Source organism: Indicator indicator, chromosome 10 (assembly GCF_027791375.1).
Source record: "Indicator indicator isolate 239-I01 chromosome 10, UM_Iind_1.1, whole genome shotgun sequence".
Classification (NCBI taxonomy): Eukaryota; Metazoa; Chordata; class Aves; order Piciformes; family Indicatoridae; genus Indicator; species Indicator indicator.
Window position 1 is genome coordinate 35,905,966 of NC_072019.1, and position 22,470 is coordinate 35,928,435.

Genomic DNA, 22,470 nt, shown 5'->3' on the forward strand with positions numbered 1-22,470 from the left:
GGACAGCAGAACACTGGCCATCTACTGAGAGCACAGATTCCACGCTGGTTTCCTTAGCAGCAGAAGCAATAATACAAGTCTCTCAACAGGCCTCTTTCTCCTGTAATCGTAACAACGAGGTTACTGATCAGGAAGTGTTACAAATGTAGCTAAGACTTCTGATAGAAGTTTGCATGGGTCTGTGACACAGCCAGCCAGCTGCGTCAGAGCTGTAGGGTGAAAGGACCAGGAAGTTCAGCTGGACAGCTATCTTCTGCATCAGCTGTACAAAAATGTGTTTCACAGGTAAACTGCAAATGGTTGGGGTGTGTGATGTGGTGATTGGAACACAAGATCTGTGCTGGAATGCTGGAACTGCCTAGAGGTGCCTTCAGGCAGGTTACTTATCTTCTCTGTGTCTCAATTTCCCCATGTTTAATGCAGTACCTATAGCGTCTCACCCTCAGGGATTCAAAAGAACTAACCAGGAACAGCACAGGTGCTGAATTTCACTGTGCACAATGCAGCACCCAAACCATTGCATCAAGATTATTCCCAAACCGAGTATTTTCACCTATACAAGAAAAAAAAGATTCTCCTTCAAAGTATTACCTATCTAGACAAGAATATGATATGACAGACAGGTCTTAGAACACACCCAGGAGACATTTGTTTCTTTGAAATACATCAGCTAGAGACATCACCAATGGCTATGATCACTGTCCAAGTCCTTTTATGAATACCACACACATTATGACACCCATTTCTGTGAACGCCAATTGCATATGTAGAGTTTACATAAAGATAAATACCTTTACCTTGATCATCTTTTGGGGGCCTGCATCACAGGTTCTCTAAGCACATATGCATGCAGTGATGGGAACTCAATTTTCTGCTCTTTCTGAAGCCACAAGAGTGCCACGTATGGATTTGTCCAAATCAAACAATTCCAGACAGATAAATGAGCAGCTCTATATTTACATTTGCAAGCAGAGGCTTAAACTGAGGATGCAGTATCTGGAGATCAGCAGGGTTCTACCCACCAAAGTATTAGAAGAACTAAAAGACAGCAAAAGACTCAGCTATGAGAAACTTCTTTTTTCCAAGATAAAAACCATTTAAGCTTGCTAATTTTTGCTGTCTCAGACAATCAAAATTCCAATTGTCTGGGACATCAAATCTAAAAAAGCATGAAATTAATCTTCAGAAGTTCAAGTCTTAAAGGCATTGCATCATTATTTTTGTTGGATATATTTTTGATTATAATGCAGATGAACCCCAAATTTAATAAAACTAAGATAACATGAGTTAAGTATGAAACATAACAGGATATTGCAAAGAGATTAGGTAGTTTCCTTTAGACTACTTGCAGAGCCCAAGGAAAAACCAAACTGAGGACACAATGACGAGGAGGCACCGCTTAATTAGAATACTGAGCAGAATATGAAAACAGAAGACTCAGAGCACTGGTTCTGGCAGTGAAACACAGTGAGCAGAACACAGACCTGAAACATCAGTAGTTCTCTATACCAGATACTGTTTTGCCTGTGGACTGTCTGTAGTAAAGCAAGAAGCAGGCTGGCTAAATTGAAAGCAGCTGTAATGATGAGAGTGTTACAGTTGGACTGAAGGAAGCTTACCTCATGAAAGTATTGTGGAAACTGCTGTTGGAAAGATAATAAAAGGATTAACTGCAGTTTTAGCGAACCATTTACTTTTCAATCAAAATGTCTCATGTATTTCCTGTTCTCAAGTAGCTTGAATTCCAAAATTCCTTTGTCTATTACAGTACATAGTAGCAAAGCCTGTCATAAGAAATTAATAATTTTACATGAAAAAGTACTTTTATGTACAAGGGCAGATTGCTGCTTGCTGTCAGCTTCTCTTGAGCAGTTCAATACCTAGTCAGCCAGTAATCTTACAGAGGGGAACAAAATCAAGGGCTTAAAAAGAAAGTAAAATGGGTAATTGTGACCAGCAAAAGCAAATCTCCACTACAAATACCAAGAGATGGGAACTTACTTTAAAAGGGCTGCAGCACAACAGAAACAGAATCTCAGATCTCTATAGACAGAGACAGAACTGCCTTCTTAATTTGCAGGAATAATAGCACAATTATTACCACATCAAAAGAAAAGCCATCATTTAAAATGACATCACTGCATAATGAAACACTGCACAGCAACCCTTGTTTAAAGTGGAATGGCGTTTGCCAGGCAAATCCCCACTCGATATTAACAACTTGAAGGAACCACGTTGCAGTTTTGGATCTTGTCCCTGCTAGATCAAGGTCTTTCCTGGGTACAAAAACCACATTTGCAAAGAAGACATTTCTCATGTGCTCACTTGGATCCAGTTTTCCTCCACAAAGGACTCCAAGTTGTAACATTTATTAGCTGGATATCCCCGCTGACAGTAGGAAGTTCCTGTTCTGGGAATTGAAGAGTTAACTGCAAGTTGTGCAATGCAAAGCTCCCAGTTCTGATTGGGCCATTCCATGTACGGGAACAATGACAAAATCTGCTCAAACAAACCAGAACTTTTTGCACTGCCATGCCAAGGCTATATACATGTGCCATGAAGGCTATCTGCAATATCAGTCAAAAAAGCTTTTCCAACCTATTCACAATGTTAAATCTCAAGAAGTTATCAAAAGCTGGTTCTCTACAGCAGATGAACAGAACTGAAAGTAGGTGATTTTTAGCATCTGCTAAGACATGACATGATTTAACATCTCTGGTTTATCCAGTTTCCTGTAGGAATGGGAAGGTAACATTAGAAATCTGCTATACAATACCTGTCAAATATGCACCTTGCAGAAAAAGACAGAAGTGCTCTCACCTGTGGAGTCTACTGAATATTTCAGCATCATAATGGGAGTGTCATGTTTTGAGTATTTCTTTTTAAAGTGTGAGATAAAAGTCAGGAGAACACTGATCTCATTCCAGCTGAAAAACTAAACCCACAAATTAGGCTAAAATAAAATCTCTACATGTGCATTCGCAGTTTACTCCCACAGTTTTGTGGAAAGAAGTAACTACCTTACATTATCCTGCGACGACTGATGACCAAATATGCATAGGAAGTTAAACTCCTTTTGTACCTTTACAAATTGGGATTAAGCTACTTCTGGAAACAAGCAAGTTCTTTCCTCAGAGGAAAAAGAAACAGGGAAGTCTTAGAGCATTTCCATTTCATCTTGGACGACTTTTTGGTGTTCTCTGAACATCTGCATTGTTTCCAGTATTATTTTAGGAAACAGCCACAGAACAGCACCATTATTAAGATAATGCTTTTCATTCATCCAGTGGAATGACAATCATGATGACCACTTACACAGAAAACTGTTCTCTGCACAACTCTGTAAACGCTGTTAGTTTCTCCCTCTGTAACCACTACAGGCCAGAAAACTTTTTCTTGAACAAACGAAACAGAAGTCAGCTTTTTATAGAAGCATTCCTTCCTATTCGTCCATAGAAAGCTATAGCTTGCTGTGGAAAAGTATGCCTTGATCTGACTTCCTTACCAAAATTTTCCATGCTATCATTCTCTGATCAAAACAATAAAGCAGACATACAGTCAAAAAATCTGCCTATCAAGCCCCAAGACCTGCAGCCACAACCACTCCCTCTCTTTCTGCTCGTGTGTGTGTGTGCATGTGCAGGCACCCACACGTGTGCTCATGTGGGCGTTGCAAGTAAGACTTTCCAAATTTCATGGCCCAGTTTGGAAGCTTGTGTCAAACTTGTTTTGCTTCATCTGTTTCAGTCAGGATCTTGTATCATTGTTGTTGCAAACATGTGGGAAGCTTAATGGAAATCATTAACTTTTATTTTAGTTTGGCCATATTGTCATCATGGTGGGCAGATGCAGAGATGGTGCTATTCCCAAGATCCTCTTTTTGGAACACTAATGTTGTTTACGTCTTCTTGATCAGAAGAGAACAATGGTTTTTACTTCTTTTTAAAGCTCTGGTTTGCAAATTAAAAAAGCCCCTAACAACCTTTGAAAATATAATTTAAACATATTCCTTTTTTTCTTTTAACTGTTTCAAATCCTCAACGAGTTTCTTCTCAATTTCTCAGCTCCCATTTGAAACTCGTGCACTCACAACTCTAAGGTTATTGTTCAGCTGAAGGAATGAAAAGAATTTCATTAGATGTGTTTTAAGTTTCTTGATTAAAAATGTCACCCGAGGCTCAGTGACTTTGTTTTATGTTAAATGACTGCTGCCTGCTTTGATCATCACTTTATTAATGCTTTAATGAATATTAAAAAAAAAAACAAAGCACTGTATTAAAAGTTAAGCTCTCATATAAGGAAGCTGAATCCCTTGTCCAAGAACTACAGTGCTTCTGACTCAAACATTTCCTTCCAGATTAAGGTTTTCTCCTGTTTCTCTTTAGCCTGATGCAGACTAAGTTACAGGAAAGCACAACAATTATGTTGGAATCAGACTGAAGAGAGAGCAAGAAAGAGAGCAGAGTAGCACATTTCCAGTGAAACAAATACACTCCAGACTTACCATGCACTTGTTTGGTTTTTCTCCAGAATGAACCCTCATATGAATCAGCAGTTTGTAACGAGCATTGAAGGGCTTGTACCGGCGGACACAGCCTGCCCAAAAGCAAGTGAAGTCTTCTCCTTTCCGCTGGTCAATGTGAGTCTTTTCTATGTGTCTGACCAGTTCGTCTTGTTGGTCGTAAGTGGCACTGCAGTCAATCCACTGACAGACCTGCTTGCCATTGCTGAGCTCCTGCTCATCCCCGTCGCTGGGCTGAAGGGACTTGGGGGACATAGAGGTGTGTAAGTGAGGCAGCGTCCCTTGGGTCTGGCTTAGTTGCTGGTGCAGATGGTAAGGGGGAGGCAGCCCCTGATGATGTCGAAAAAGATCAGCAGTTGAGGAATAATCATCAGCTGGTTCTTGTTTTAAGAAACTCACCTTCTGGGTATTGTGTGAGGTGTTTTGATGAGGAATGCTGGCACCATTCATCATAAGGCTGAGACTTCCATTCTCCTCAACTTGCTGCATTTGTATCTGCTCACAGTCACCTCTGTCACATTCAATGGAAACAGGTACAAGACATGCTGGAGGGGAGGGAGCACTGCAAGGGTTTCCAGGCTGAGAGCAAGACTGGGGCCGAGAGGATTTCTGAGCACTGTGGTGACTGATCTCCACAGGATGAGAGGAAATGCCAGCTGAATTAGCTCGCAGTCCATTCACACAGGTGACCAGTGACGTCTGCGACGTGCGGATGATAGCGGTAATATCAATTCCTTCAGCTGAAGGCGGCACGACAGAGATGCATCTCTTCTTCAGGTTGCTTGATTGTAGCCTGGCTGAGTGCTGAGAGGTGCCAAGTGACAAAGGACCCAGGGAGGAGCTATGTTCATTATTAAACAAGTAGGATGAAAGTGAATTTGTAAAGCTATTATTCATTAGGTCTATTTCAGGATGCAGACTACCAGAGGCCCTCAGCTCCATCCCCTCCGTAATCCTCCTATGCGTGGAAGCCTCAGGCAGGACCTTATAATCACTGGAGCATTCTTGCTTAATGTGCTGAGCTGGGTGACTTCCATTCAGGCATGGAGCAGCAGAATCTACTGAGTCTTGAAACCTGGGCGACCTGCAATACAGTTTTCAGTAAGCATCACTGACTCCCACAGGATTTACGACTTTTGCACAAGACACAGCACTTGTTAAGCCCTGGGGAAGGGAAGCACTTCCCTGATAAACGCTGCCTAACGCAGTGATTACACAAAAAATCTGCAACGCTTCCTCTCAGCCCTCATCCGGGCAGCATCATTTTACACTGGATTAATTTTACACAGAACAGTCAACCTCTTCCACACTGTTCATCGATCACAATCTGGGTTTTCAATGCATAATAGATCGGGCAAAACAATAGCTGAGAATGAAGTTTGAGAGCTTTGGGCATTTTCTAATTATTCAAATATTGGCATTTTCCTCAGAGCACGCTGGGAAAATGCCTTGGTATTCTTGTTCACATGAGTCAAAAAGGGCTGGCTGAGCTTTGCCTACATGTCAAAGAGATGCTTCCCTTCACTACATTAGGAAAGGGGCAAGATCAGCAGGAGAAAAGGAATACAAAAAGAACAGCTTGCTTTCAAACAGTGGTCCAGAGTCCAGGAGAGATTAGCTGAGTGCTTACTTCTACAAGGTCCTCAAAAGCTAATGAAGAAAAGTTTACAACCAGTAGATCTAAATTAGCAGTCTGGGTATTCCCATTTCCATCTTGCTTATTAAAGTCTATGTGGGTCTGTAAAACCAAAAAAGATTGTTCTGCACAAGCAAGTTTTAATCTTTTTTGACCTAATCCAGCCACTCAGGGAGCAGAAGCCTGAGAAACACCACACAGGCATTTCAGAAAAACACTGCCTGTAGGCACTATTCCCTGCTAACATTTTCTTCCAAGCAGTCAGCAATCGGTTTATGCCTTCAAATCAAACATTTTATCTCAGCTATAAACACTTACTGTGGATGACCCAGCTGTGTGTTTTTTCTTAGGACGAGTGGGTGCTCCTTGCGTATCCTTACAGTATGGGAGGGTTTAACCTATGGCTCCATCACATAGTGCTCTGCCTGGCAGAGGAAGCAGCACATCTGTGTGCAGGAAAGCTGTACCTGAACTAATAAACCCTCCAAAAAGGTACTCCATGGCTCTTATGCTGACATGTTCCACTTAAATGAATTTTATACTATTTTGGTGCTAGCACCACAAAAGCTGAGGAAAACCTGCCCATGTGGTGACTTCTTGTGTGATGCTAAGACAAACCTGACACATTCTTAAACATGAAAGACATGTAAGGCATTGTGGACATATACAGACATTAAACTGTGAAGCTTCTGTGAACAAACTGCATTTATTTTATGACTTAGATGACTTTATCACTACTATTTCCATTAATCCATCACTGACATTTAGATGGAAAGCTGGGATGACTTCTAACAATTAGGAAGAGCTCTCAAAGAATTAGTAATTAGAAAAAAAAAAAACAAAAAAAACAAACCAGGAGAAAGCTTCAGAAAGATGACTTCCCCACCATGAAATTAAGGTTGTCAAGAAAGGACACCTGTATAAAGCACACAACTCTCAACTGCATTCACCAGTAACAGGTTTCTAAGCTCCAACAGTTTGCAGCCAGAAGGCCTTGATATTAAAAAAACAAACAAACAAAAACAAACAAACAAACAAAAATTTTAAGGTCATGAGAGAAGTGAATTTCCCCACCATTCAGTGCCACAGAACAATCAGATCTTGCATTTGCCACCACATTTAAAAAATTCACAGGTTTCCATAATCCATTAATTATAATTTCTCCCTTTAGGTTTCACAGTTGGTCTCAGGGTAAACTTAAAGCACCTGGCTTTGCAGATGGTAAATTTAAACAAAAAAGCAAACCCCAAACCAACAAACCCGACGGTACCCACGTGTTATTTTTTAACATTTACAGAACCATATGGATGTAAAATACGTGGCACAAGTATACATTAAAAACCTTTTATTGCACCTCTTTGGAAAACCCTGCCCTACTTACTTGTAGCTTCATTACTCCGTAGAACATGTGCTGGTTTACACTCATTCTGAGCAAGGTTTTATAGCTTACCATGTCAAGCACAATATTTCCTATTACTTAGTTTCTTCTGTACAAGAACTCTTCTAAATAATTTGGTTTGTGTCATAATTCAGTGGTCCCAAAGCCTCAGGCTAAAGTAAACATGACACATTTCTTACATCATATAAAGCTAACCCAAGCCTTACATTTTAGCCTGTGATAATTAGGCTGTGATTATTAGGCTTTATGTAAAGCTCCCATCGTGCCAGAAATTCATGTGAGGAGTTCAAGGTGGAGTCAATGCAGAGTACATGGATAACATCCTTGTCCTGAGAAACACTAGTTTCCAAACACTCATAGAATCCTAGAATGGCTTAGGTTGGAAGACACCTCAGAGATCATCTACTCCAACCCTCCCCTTGCCATGGGCAGGGACACCTCAACTAGACTCGGCTGCCTGAGGCCTCAGCTCAAGTGCAGGCCACAACCCCAGCAACAATCTGCTTCTCCAGCACAAGATCTCACTCAGAGTCAGGACTGAAGTGCTGTGATGCCACAGTGCAGAACATGAGATATATAAAAGAGGAGAGTCTTGAACCAGAAGGCAAGCTGGAACACCTCACTTCAAGAGTAAGATGAAGGCACTGAATTCATGCTTCTTGTTGCCACAGCCATGCCTTACCCATGCTCTGCCTACACAATGGTAAGCACAGGCTGCTTTTGCAGATCACAAATAAGCCTTTTCTTATTGCTACAGCTTCCTCTGTACAGTATGTATTTAACACATTGTACACCCTGCACTAGTTAACTCTGTGGGGAGAGTCTGCTCTGCTTTCCCTTTCCTGATCTTTGACTGGCAGGCTACTTAATGTCAAGGTTGCATTAAGGCAAACTTTTTCTGTTCCTGCCAGAATTTTGCCATCACTGTTTTTGGGAAAGCCCTGCTCATTCTTCCCAGTCCTGGGAGGGAGAAGGGACACAGAAACAAAACCAATAATGAGAGAGAAGCAAGGTGCCTGGCATCCAACTTTCTGGGTGGCTCCTCTTATTCTCTATTTGCTCCTGCAATAGTCAGGGATCAGGTTCCAGGCCTGGTATACACAGGCAGTGCTGGTCTCAGGGACTTCAGATGAGCAGCCCTAGAAGGGAGTGCGGTCAGCAGGAAAATAGATCCACAAACCTCTCTTCCGAGGGAGCATCCATGTACCAGGGATGGATAGTCTGAGGCAAGGGAAGTACTGCTCAAGCACATGAAAGCTGAGTGCAAGGCCTTTGAAGAGCAGCAGCAGCCTCTCAGAGAATACCAACAGCGTTTCCAAAGAGACTTCCTCTGGAGCCAGAGCAAGAGGCCAGTAGCACCACACCAGGAGCACTGCAGTTCCCAAGTGCCCTCAGAGGACAAGGTGACTGCATCTGACATCTCCAAGTAATTTACAAAACAAACATGCCTTCAACTGCCACCCTAAACATGCAATCAGTGATAAGTGACAGTGTTAAGAGGCTGGAGGGGACAGTTCTGCTGCACATCAGGGACCCTCTGCAACCCTCTCTGACTGCTCTACTGTTTTCCCTGGGGTTTATATGCCCAGCACTGAGTGTGGTGTGGGTGGGTTGCTGATAATGTATGGTTTGACAAGAGGCCAACATCAGCTGTGTGCTGCCTGCAGTTGTGGTAAGGAAGGCATTAGGACTCCTCCAGTCCCACGCATGTTGCAGTCACAGATAGCATACAGCACCAGTTATGTGCACAACTTAAAAGCTATTAACTGAGTGGGGAGCCAGGAAGAAGAAGGATTACGATTCTTGGATGAAGGCAGTCATCTCTAGAATACATTTACAGCGAGAAAGTGATTCACAGAGGAGCTGAAAGGGATAACACGTTCCAGCGCACTAAGGGGAAAAAAGGACAAAGCCAACCATAACCCCAAATCCTGAGGGAGATTTTGGATTGCAAGGGGAGGTGCTCTCTGGTTTGTTTGGGTTTTCCTTGGACATTCCATATCCTACAAATGCAGAGTGGTTCAAAGTTCAATGCAGAGAGCTTGTTTGAATTTGGATCTCTCTATTTCTGTGCTGGAACAGAACATCCTTGGCTCCTACTGACTTCACTGGAATCTGATAGACATTCACCACCTCAGTTACGTTCCCCTGTGTTCAGATCCTCAGGCAAAGATCATGTTTTATGTTACCTGTCAGGAAGCTTTAGCATCACAAACACATGAACAGAAATCATTCCAGCTATTGTCCACCTCTCATATGCCAAGGCTCTGGCTCTGGACCATGTGTCTCATGAGCAGCACAGTGATATAATTACACACTGTGTCTATGAGGTGCATAGAGCAGAGCTGGGCATTGGTTTTATCTTGCCACCCCATGCAGACAAAAGCAGTGTTAGCCAGGCAGACATACAAGCAGAGCATGACCAGTGACACACAAAAAAACCCCATAAAGGAATGGAAGAGTCCTTCAAGATACTCTCCAAACACTTCCAAACTGTTCTTTAGCAGCAGCACAACCTTAAAGCTTTTGACCATGCTAAAAAGCAGAGAGGAGAGAATCAGGCTTATCACCTGCTACTTTCCCATGTGCATCAGCAGACAATCCTTTATGTTCTTCTGGGAATCCTCTTCCAAATGGGGGAGGGAAAGGGTTCATATTTCCAAAGGCGGGTCCTGTGATGCTGGTATGCAGCTATCTGTCATTTCCTCATTACAGATTTTACAAAAAGCTTCAAAAAGATCTAAGTTGAGTACTCTCTGACTCCTTTTATTTGCTCCTGCCCTAATTACCTTTGTTTCATAATTGTCCTCACTGACAGCATAAAAAAGGGTTGATAACTGCCAACCGCACATTGAGCCATAAAGAAGCTCACATCCAGTTGCAATGGCATCTACAAATCTTTGCAGTGACAACAGCAGAATAAATATTTTGTTATGTGCCATGGGTATTATTTGTCCTTTTCAAACAAACAAACCAACCAAAAGCTCATTCCTCTTGCTTGCCATAGTGCTGTGTCTCCATCTCTGGCAAACACAGATGTGCTTACCCCACCAGTAAAAGGAAAAGGGGAAACAAGACATAAATATGCATCACAAAATCAGAAGCTATCAGATTTTCTGGACCAAGCTATAAGCCATATCTCCTCTAGCTGGGGAAATCTGGGCTTTATCTCTCCATGCACAGAGTGCCAATTATTCCAAGTATCTAAGATAAAGGCTGTGACTTTTTTGAGGTTTTTCTTTTCTACAGCTCTTCAAAAAGGTCAAGATTATTCTGTATTATATCCCCTGCCAGAGAGCAGTGTAATTAAAATAGATGGACAGATTTTAATTTGTAGCAGGCTTCTATTCACAATGGATGTCTGTTTAGGGTACTTGTTTAAAATATGGTAATGCTAAATGTGTAACAACAAAAAAATAATGGAGTTCTGTGTTTTCATATAATTAATTTATAGCAAATGTTTAAATAGAGATTCTGTTCGTAGCATATCCAACTACAGTGTATATATCAAAACCAGAGACCAAATTTTCACATTACAGCCTTAAAAGCAAATACCAAGGATATGGCTGTATGGGAACACTGAAAATCTTTCAGTAAAGGAAATGCTGTAGAAATAAGTAGTATTGGCTTCCTGTAGGTTCGATGGTGGCATGCCAAATTGCCATATGGGAGACATTGATTTGGGAGCAAGCATCATCCCTGCCTTCCAGGCTGCAATCTGCAAACAACATGGCACTGGAGAAGAGGGTAGGGGTACAAAGGAGGCAAGTCTGACCCTACTTAAGCCTCTAGTAAAACTCCTATTGACATCTGAGCATGCTGGAAGAGCTGCCATGGAGAAGCCGTACTTGAACTTCAGTTCAAGGGGATGCAGCTGCACATACAGTGACTACTCCTGGCACTGCTTTGGACAGTTGTCTGTGCACACATGCATGTCCCTGCAGTGTGAACCTACAAATGAGCAGTGTGGTTAAATCAGCAAAATCAGCATCCAAAGGACTTCCAAAACAAAATCCAGGCCAGAAATACTCTTCCAAATGTAGTACCCATGGTTGCAATTGGGAAATAGTTCCAACAGAGAAGCTCTCCAGAAGAGCAAAGTATATCAAGGGACAGAAGTTGCAGTGATACCTTATGTCTGAGTGTGTCAAGTTCAGCTGCCCAACATGCAGCAGTCTCTCACAGGACAGCGGGTGGTCTCGCATAAGTGAGTTTCCTGTGTGGATGAACAGACCTTGTCTGCAGACAGGTACTGAGCTACTTGTCATCTCCATGTCCATCATGTTCTTCTTCTCAGAGATCAAATTACAATGACTGTAGCCACCGTTCACTGTAAGAAAATAAATTAAAAAGCATAAGCTTTTGACTAAGCAGCCTCTACACTGAGTATTGCTTTGTACACTCCTTTTGGATCTCCTTGCAAAACTCTGATCAGTGAAATGGCAGTGGAAATGAAAAGTTTCACAAGGACGCAAAATTTAATTACCAAGTAATTTGGATCTGTGAACTGTGATTGTCTATTTCCCATTTGAAGTTCTGTGGCTATTTCACACTTCAGAATCTCACTCAAAACCCCTTTAGTCTGATGGCTTTCTTTGCTTCTGTGTATTTTTGGTAGAGTCTTGCCTGTGTTAGATTTTGGAAAGGCTTGTTTCAGAACCCCTTCATTTTCAGGGAGAGGAGCTCTCTGAAAATAGTGATGTAAAGTCAAGTTTTGCTTTGCAGACAATTATCTCTATGATTATGGCTTTAGATGGTTGGGTTTCTACTTTACTCTCAGACCAACAATGTGAAAAACGTAACTAATTTTGTTTTGATAAGCTATTATTATAAATTATAATGATGACAATATATTCTGCTTGGGTGAATGTTAGATTTGACCAGACTTGAAAACCCAGACTAGAGCTACCAGCAATATTCTCCAGGTGATCTATCTAAAAAGAGAGGACAAAGGGGGAATTGAGAATTTAGATTGCGTTGGTCAAAAGCTAGCAATTCCACTTCATTTAAAAGCCAATATTTGGGGTCTTTACCGCTAATGAACTTGTCAAATACTCGTAATTAAGCATGCATGCAAGTATTTGTAAGAAGTTTAGCCTGCAGATGCTAGCTAAAAAAGAAATGGTAGCATTTTACCCTCATTTTCACTAGTGCACACGAATCCTGCTTTTAATATACTGGATCTTCCTCTAGCCTGTTTCTTGCATGCAGACAAAATGTAAGGTGTCAGATATGAATAGCAAGCATTTTTCTGTAGTATCCATACAGAAAGCAGCAAGTGACCCCTTCACCCTTGCACCCAGTGCTCATAGTGATGGGTACTCCACAGCAAGACTGCTTTACTGTTAGTCCATTCTCTATTGAGGCACCGAGTGCTACATCCTGAGGAAGAAATCAAATCCTGCAAAGTGACAGAAAAGATAAAGCCTTTGCTCAGTTTCATGCAAACCACTGATTCTCACAAGCATCAGGGTTTGTCCTTCTCTAAGCTGTTATAAGGCAACAGTTTCACAGTCTGAGTTTTATCCTGACATCATCTACATCATACAGCCATCCAATATTGGGTGTCTAAGATGGGCTCGTGCAACTTCAGGACAAGCTTTCCTCTTCCCTTTGACTAAGGAAGGTGCCTAAACAAGTAACTTCACCTGAGTATCTAACTTTCAGACAGCTGCAGCTGAGCGAAATGAATCCAGCTGAAAAGCCATAGGGCTTAGAAATATCCTCATCACAACCAACCCACTTCACACTGCTTTCAGGACTGGCCCTTCTGCTGAAACACTCATCAGACCTGCTTGACAGCACAACTTCTACCATTTCAACACCACCATTTGTGGTATAAACCCAGAGCAGGTAGATATTGGTATAGAGTGATTTGGAACTGATCTCTGTCCATCTTATTTGATGCCTTTACACATAAAAGGCCACACTTCAGAGCCTTCTCTTCTCCAGGCTGAACAAACCCAGCCTGTCTTCGTAAGAGAGGTGCTGCAGCTGACTATTTTCATGGCATTCCCCTGAACCCATTCTAAGAGGTGCAAGTCTTCTTGGACTGCAAGTCCCAGAGCCAGGCACAGTACTCCAGGTGGGGTCTCACAGGTGTGGAGCACAGGGACAGAATTACCTCCCTTGACCAGCTATCCACGCTGCTTTTGATGCAGCCCAGGATACCCATTGGCTTTCTGGGCTGCAATTGCCCATTGCTAGGCTATATCCAACTTTCCATCCATCGGCATCCCCAAGTCATCCTCTGCTGGGCTGTTCTCAATCAGTTAATTGGTCTCTCTATACTGAGTTTTATACCTATATTATACAGGTCTAGTATTACACAATTAAGCAGCTATCACAGCATCTAGTTAAGCATATTTTCAGGATACAAGGGCAAGCAGAATTGTACTCATGAAAGTCTACAATTGTTGTGGTTTTATTAACATCATTTATCAAGTCCCAGCCAGAGACTGTGCTCATTGTGGTCAGTCACTGCTCCAGCACAAGTCCTTGGAGCATGAACCCCCATTTCAAACCTCTTATGGACAGCTGTTTATCCTATAGCAAATGAAAGGCAAGTGGGAGAGCCTCAGCTGCTGTGGTGCTTATAATTACAGTCAATGAATGCTCTGAAAGCAATGAGAATCATGTTCAGGGTTTTGGTGAGTATAAATGAGAAGAAACAGGTGACTGGGGAAAGCAGAAAAAGTCTGGTAACTGGAGAATTTGTGAAAGGGATCATAGCACAAAAGTCCATTCTCCTCTACTGGCTGTGCTCCACAGCCTCCCCAGCATGCTCCACGGCACCATTGTAATGGGGAAGACCATGGCAGATGAAGACGTAGTCCAGGCAAGCATCCAGGCCCATAGAAAAGAGTGGGTACATGTGACACCCAAATTACAAGTCTCAGGAGGCATTATTGTGACATTTCCAGAATAGAAATCCCTGTTTCCAGTTCTCAGTGTTTGGCTGATACATTTACTGAACATTTATTTCTTAAAAAACATAAAAGTCAGAATCTCTAAAACTGGAAAACCAATACTGGCATTTTCCCCACCAAGCTCTACCACAAAAGCGCTAAGTCTTGGGAAGTGTAGACCAGGGTTACCTGATATAAACAACAAGCCTAGGGAAGATTTTTAGGAATGATACATAAGATTTTAAGGAGAAATCAAACTGTATTTAAACTATACAATACAGGCAGATAGCTTTCTCCATGGTAATTAACAGACATGTTCTGGTCATTCCAGCTTTATGTTCAGAGCTCTGACACTCTGGGCCTGTTCTGAGTGATTCTGGAGAGACCAAGCAGCTGTACAGAAACATGGCATCTTTTGGCCTGCACAGGGCAGTCACAGAATCACAGAATGTTAGGGGCTGGAAGGGGCCTCATAAGATCATCCACGTCCAACCCCCCTGCCAGAGCAGGATCACCTAGAGCAGATCACACAGGAAGGCATCCAGGCAGGTATTGAATATCTCCACAGAGGAAGACTCCACAACACCCCTGGGCAGCCTGTTCCAGTGCTCTGTCACCCTCACAGTGAAATAATTTTTCCTCATGTTTCCATGGAACTTCCTATGACTCAACTTCCACCATTGCTGTTATTGGGCATCACCCATCAGAGCCTGGCTCAAGCCTCTTGGCACTCACCCTGCACATCTTTATCAACATGAATGAGTTCAACTCTCAGGCTCCTCCTCGCCAAGCTTAAGAGCCCCAGCTCCCTCAGAAGGAAGATGTTCTACCCTGTGCTGGACTCTTTCAAGCAGTTTCCTGTCCTTCTTGGACTGAGGGGCCACTTGTTTTTGGGGTCACTGGTATTAGGTGGGTTTGGATCTAAGAGTATGAAATCACTTTGAATTCCTTGATTGTTTGTGGCCATCAGCACTGCCCTGCTTCTAATCATGACATAAATTATCATGATAGCCCCTGCAGTCCACATTTCCACTGGGCTTTATTCCCCTCCCATTCTGGCTTTATCCCATCACAGTTTAACTCACTTCAGGGGTAATATCTGCCTCAGCAAGATGTATAATCAGACCTGTGGTTGTTAACTTGCATACATGAATCACATTTAAAGGATATCTAAACACACTGTTGAGCACTGGTGAAGTCCTATGCACTTCTAAATGCCTCACCATCAAAAGAAGCTGGTAAATCAGTAACACCTACAACACCCAGGTCGCTTTTTCCATCAGCAACGTTACCTGGAATATATTCAAGATCATTGAATCCTAGAATGGCTTAGATTGAAAGGAACCTCAGAGATCATTTACTCCAACCTCCCCACCATAGGCAGGGATACCTCTCAACTAGACTCAGCTCCTCATCCCACCTGGCCTTCAACACCCCCACAAAGGAGGCATCCACAACATCCCTGGGAGATTCCGGAGTCTCACCACCCTCCTACTGAAGAACTTGTTCCTAAGATCCAGTCCAACCCTGCTCTCCCTCAGCATCAAACCATTCTCCCTTGTCCTGTCTCTAGACACCCTTAGGAAAAGTCCCTCTGCAGCCTTCCTGTAGGATCTCTTCCGGTATTGGAAGGCAGCTCTAAGGTCTCCCCCTGGAGTCTTCTCTAGGCTGAAGAACCCCAGCTCCCTCAGCCTATCCTCATATCAGCTCCAGGCCCTGGATCACCTTTGTGGCCCTCCTCTAGATTCTCTCCAGATCTATCTTCCCTCCAAAATACTGTGGATTCTTTTAAAATGCTTTGGATTTATACTTGCCTAGCGATGCATCCACTTTCTTTCTTCCATTCCCCAAATGATACAAGTCTGAAATTCATCTGGGCTTTCTGAACATGCGTTTTAGCAATTTTATCATATTATCAAAACACGGAAGAAACTTGAACCTTCCACCCAAAGCTCAGGAATACCAACTGTAGCCCACACCAATAACTATCTGTGTGATGATGAAGATTTCCTAGGATAACATGAACATTACCCCTGTGCTGTCAGAAATTATTCTCTTCTCTGGTAGCTGCCAAACACATTTTCTCCCTGCAGAGGAAGAGAACACTTTGGGGGATTGGACATGGCACTTGGTGCCATAGTTTAGATAGTCATGAGGTGTAGGGTGACAGGTTGGACTCGAAGATCCTTGAGGTCTCTTCCAACCTTCTTGATTCTATGATTCTAATTGATGTCTTTCAGCCAACCCTGCCTTGCAGATTTCCTAACAGTGCCTTGACTAAAGCCACCCTTGCATCAAAGTCCTCTGAAACGTGCCCAACATGTGGGAGCTGCAGCAGTGATGCACAATGGATCACACTTTCCCCTCACAGCAGCTAAGAGAGCTGAGAGCCTGTCCCCAAGCCTGGGTTCCACTGTTCACACACGTGCGAAAACAAATCCACTGCCCCTGAGAAAAGGAAACCAAGTCTGCCTTACACCAGTGTAACTGAGAACAGAATCTGGCCCTTGGACAACTGCCTGTTCTATACAATATTAATATCACTGGCTGGCATACACAAGATTTAAGCATTTTCCATGTCTGGAACTAGATCTCCTCTTTCATTGGTATCGAGGGGCCTTTAACCTACATACTGTAACTCACCAAGAGCAGATAAAAAGAGCACAGAAAAGAGCCCTCTACAAGAGGTCACTCTGCTTGCAGTAGAACCAAAGCCATTGCACAAATCCACCAAAAACAACTTATCCTCATTTACAGAGAGTCAATCTAATAAAAGCAGAATGCTTTCCAGACAGATCTCATGGAAGTGGAATCCATCAAGGTAACTTTTGTCTTTCTCTGCCCTGTAGTTTTGATTTATACCTCTACATTTAAATGCTCATGAAAGGAAGGGAAGAGGCTGATACAGTGGTGTGCAAACGCTGCAATCAGGCAATTCCTTCCATATGAGCAATCAAGTTAGTTCAGTTTGGGGGATCTTGCTTCTTTCATTCTGGGGTAAATGACTCTGAGGGAGTTTTTTCTTGATTTATGCCAGATTAAGTCATTTGAGAATCAGTCCCATTAATTGCAATGGGGCTACACACCTCAGGAAGGATTGCTCATGTGGTCAGAATCTGCAGTCAGCCCTGCATTCCTTGGTAGTGGGAAATTCTCCCAGAGGAAGAATCCTCACACAGAAAGAAACATCTCTGTGTAAGAGAAGCACAGAATGGTAGGAGTTGGAAAGGACCTCTGGAGATCATCAAATCCAGCCTCCCTGTGCTGGTGCAGGGTCACCCAGCGCAGATTGCACAGGATCACGTCCAGGTGGGTTTTGAAAGTCTCCAGAGAAGGAGGCTCCAGCACTCTGAAAACCTTACAGGAAAGGAGTTTTTCCTTGCGTTTAGGTAGAAACTTCCTGTGTTCTAGTTTGTGCCCATTGCTCCTTGTCTTATTACTGGGCACAACTGAAAAGAGTCTGGCCCCATCCTCTTTATACCCATCCTTTAGATATTGGTAAGTGTTGATAAGATCTACCCTCTCAGTTTTCTCCAGGCTAACCTGTTTCTCAGGTCTCTTCCTTTCCACATAAGAGAAATGTTCCTGCTCCCTCATCATCTTTATAGCCCTTTGCTAGACTCCCTCCAATAGTTCCTGGTCTCTGTTGAACTGGTGAGCCCAGAGCTGGACACAGTACTCCAGACATGAACTCACTAGGGCAGAGCAGGGCAGGGAACAACCTGATCATCACTTGAAACAACCCTACTAAAGGGCAATAGCTCTCTTTCTTTCCTGAGGAACATCTTGTTTAGTATTCAGGAAGGCTTCACTCTTACTGATTAAATTAGCTATTAAGGCTGTAGACAGATAAGAGTAAGAACTTACCAAAAGGCTAAACAGTCAACAATAAACACATGCTGCAGTGCTTTGGATTTTACCTAATTAAGGTCAATGAACAAATAGCTGAAATGATGTCCAACTGAAGTGACTCACATTCAAGAGAGAGATAGACTTGAAATATCTGCCTAACATACTTAGATGTCCCCAGAGCATTGTGGGGTTTGTGGTGAAGACCAAACTAGGTCATTTGCCTCTTTCTTCCCTTACTGCTTCATGCTCTTTAATTACTTCTTTTAAAATAAAAAATAAAAAAAACTTGCCATTCTTGGGTTTGTTTGGAGGCGACATCCAAAATGAATCAGGACAACACTGAGCAATGGAACGCTGTTACTGGCAGCTGGCTGAGGCACATGAGAGGAGGCAGAGACCAAGCACTACCAGATCTTCTCAAACCAGTGAAACTCATCCATGCTTGAAGAGGCCATTGAAGCCCTCCACTGAGAAAAAAAATCATTAACTCCAAAGCTGCCAACACAGAAAGCCATGCACCACAGGGAAGGGACTTGGTCTGGAGAAGAGAAGGCTGAGAGGGGATCTTATCAACATCTATAAATATCTGAGGGGTGGGTGTCAAGATGAAGGTGCCAGGCTCCTTTTGGTGGTTCCCAGCAACAGGACAAAGAATAATGGGTAGAAGCTAGAACATAGGAAGTTCCCCCTCAACATTAGAAGACACTTCCTTATGGTGAGGGTGATGGAGCCCTGGAGCAGACTGCCCAGAGAAGTTGTGGAGTCTCCTTCTCTGGAAACTTTCAAAACCCACCTGGATGTGTTCCTGTGTGACCTGCCTTGGATGATCCTACTTTGGCAGGGGGCTTGGACTCGCTTTCTGGAAGTCCCTTCCAACCCCTGCCACGCTGTGATTCTGTGACTCTGTGGCTGTACCCATACGCAGCAACCTGTTCCACACAATTATCTCTAAAAGATCTCCAGGACTGCATGGCTGCAGTGACTGCCACAGCTCCTACACACTCAGTCATTTAAGGGCATCAAGAGAGATGCTCAGCACTATCCTACCTCCTTGGAGGTTTCTAATGAATGAACCAAAGGCTTCAAAACCCAGAATCTTCAAAACGATCTGTGAACATACAGCTTTTTTTCTACATTTCCAATAACAAAATCAACACTTTCCCCATGTTTTCAATGCCTGTTCTGTGATTCTCTGTTGTGAACTGGAGGGCCTGTCTTCATCTTATAAGAGATGTTCCTGAGGGACAGAAAAGTGGCATAAAGACCAGAATATTTTCTGGTAGTTATTCTTAAACTTCCTACATAAAAATCCAGCTGGGTGATCATGGAGACAGTTTTCTCTGCCTTGTGAAAAAACAGAGTTTCTCCTTTAGTTTCAGCAAACAGCTATTAGAAGGGATATGAGTTTGGATCTAAATTATTTTCTATTATGGACACAGCTCAGGAGAAAGAAAAATCCTTCAGAAGTAGGCTCCTGTGCTGAGCTATGTGTGACATTACAGCTTTAAGCAGATCTTCCCCAAATGTAATATTGTTATTTCTACAGCATCTCCAAGCTCACATCAAAATATTCTAAACACAGATTTCTAGATTCTGGTCTGGAGACCCAAACAAGGAAATATTGAGATCTTTCACTGACATTTTTGCAGGCAATTGCACTATCTGGTACACAATGAACCTCTAGGCGTCTGGGCTGCTTACCACCTGGAAAAGGAAACTTCTGCACTTTAAGAGACTTTTGCAATAACTTGTAATTCAGGAAAAGCCTTCTAATAACATCTGACTAGGAAATATCACCTCTTTGAAATCACACAGACACAATGTGGCCTCAGCTTGCCCACCCATGACTCTTTCTGTAGGTAGAAGTACACTTCCCCAAAGCTTTCCAAACTTTGTCTTTTTATCACAAGCTAAATTTCCCACTGTGTATTTTTGGAAGTTAGCTCTGTTTTGATTCCATCTCTGTGTGACAGCAATACTGTGCACCACTAAGTTTCTTTCCTGGGTAGGATGTGACAAGAATCCCTTTAAAGCTGGGTAGCCGCAGTGCACTAAGGTGCAGAATTCCTTCCTTGTTCCATGAATTGCCGGAGTCTTCTGCAATCCAAAGGTAGCAAATGCAGGATCTGAATATAGTGCTGAGGAAACAACTCTGTGGATAGCAAATGTCTTTAAAAAAATCAATGTTATATAGAAAAGTACCTAAAAATGTTTTCATACAACTTTGTAATCCTCCAAGCCTGTTGGGCGGCTCATGGGGTCAAGCACATTGACACTCAGTGCGACCTTTGTCACACATGGGTTCTTTGGTTCATTTAGGGTGGCAGAGGAAGGCAGCAATTCTTTCTCTAAAGGTGAAAGACAAGATCTCTGAGTGTCTTTCGCTGCTGTTTGTCCTTACTTGAGGACTGAAGTGATTAACAATAGCAGTACTCAATTTTCACTGTGGCCTTCAAGAGTTCATATCTCAAAGCTGAACAAAGCAGCTCACATCATGTTCCAGATTCCCCCTAGATCTCTGCATCAGCCACAGTCTCTTCACATTTTAAGGCCTGTTTCATACAGCTGGTAGAGACTTGGCTTCACTTTTTTATACTGCTTGTAGATTATCTTAATAAAAACAGAGTGAGAGCCAAAGGATTCTTTATTACAAAACAGGCCATACTGCACAGAGAGAACCAGGGAAAGGCTCAGATTTTCCTACATTTGTGCAGCACAGAGGTGACAGACCCTCTGCCTATCTGAAAATAGACAGAGGTGATATGGATCTCTGAAAGATTAGAGGTAAACCCAGTAGCATTCAACGAGATTAGAATAAAAAAGAAGAATTTCTCTCCTCCAAGGTTTTTTTGTCAACCATCCTATAACAGAAATACTGATTTATTTACTTTCACCTTGATGGATGAGTGAAGACAGAAGGGCTAAGAAAACTCTTGTAAATTAAACCAAGCCAGCTCATGAATTAAATTGTGGAATATCCATCTTACAAACTTGTGAAAGATAAATACAACCCATGTGTGTCTTTCCAGTAAATTCTGGACCCTAAGTGTTGGCTACATTTATATTTGTTATTTCATGTTCAATTTATTCTTTGGATTGCATTTTATTTCTGTTCTGCGGAATTCCTTTTGCAGACTACACACAATACTGTGAAGAGAATGAATGAGGAGGGTTGGTGTTACCAAATAAAGCAGCATGGCTCATTTCATGTCAGTGTGACTGAAAACAGCCTGGAAACATTTTGGTAGTTCAAAGGTCTACAACCTTTTCACCTCTGAGAACGTGGGGAGATTCGGCTCTCCTTTTTGACTTTTTTCACAACAATTTAATCTAGGACTCCAACAGCTGGATGGAGAACACAACACTACCACATCTCTCACTGATACCTTGTGATGTTACACAGTTCAGATTTCCAAACACAGACTTTCACAACACTTTCTGAAGTTAGTGAGTATGGCCAAGAGTCAGGGAAACACAGGCCATGTGCTCAGCTTCCAGTGACTTCACAGCCTCAGCCGATATTCTGAGTGAGGCTCTAGATGTGTAAAATACAACCATTTTAGGCAACACTGATTGTCAGAGAAATAAAGTAACTGTCTACTATCACAAGGCATCATTGACTACACTCATGTTTGGAACTCAGCATTCTTGGCTTCCTGTTTGGATCTCAGATCTCTAAACTATGCCTCCAAACAGAGCTGAGAACAGATTGAAAATTACCATTGGCCTCTTTTGTGGCAATCAGGACAAAGCCTTTTGCAGCCTGATGAAACATAGGTCTTGTCATTCCATTCATGGTTGAAGTCTCCTTGGCTTGGAATCACCTTTTGCCTGTTGCCAGGCAATCTGAAAAATATTGTTCTCTGCACATCTGGCCTTTTTTGTGGTCACTTATCCTTCCTCACAGCTTGGATTTTAGTAACAGGGGAAAAAAGACATTAAAACAAATGTTTTAGGAAAATATTAAGCTCCACAAACATTATTTTAATTAAAAGGAAATCCTAAAACTCTCCTAATGGGCACTTAGAGAATATAAGCTCAATGTAATGAGATCTGATGTAGTTCTCTCTCTGGTTTTAAGGTTTCATTCTCAGTTCTTCTGATAGGTAGGATGTACCCTCATGATTCTCCTTGTCCCAGCAAACTCAGGAGA

The 22,470-nt window shown here is 42.4% G+C and overlaps 1 protein-coding gene across 1 annotated transcript in view; it reads right to left on the reverse strand.

Annotated features, from left to right (window-relative positions):
• Nucleotides 1-22,470, reverse strand: part of GLIS1 (GLIS family zinc finger 1) — a 207,363-nt gene that overhangs the window by 100,912 nt on the left and 83,981 nt on the right. The window contains exons 3-4 of the mRNA XM_054384350.1: nucleotides 11,689-11,887; nucleotides 4,505-5,606 (exon numbers count right to left, since the gene is read on the reverse strand). Of these exons, the coding sequence (XP_054240325.1) occupies nucleotides 4,505-5,606; nucleotides 11,689-11,887 (1,301 nt within the window). The remainder of the gene's footprint in view (nucleotides 1-4,504; nucleotides 5,607-11,688; nucleotides 11,888-22,470) is intronic.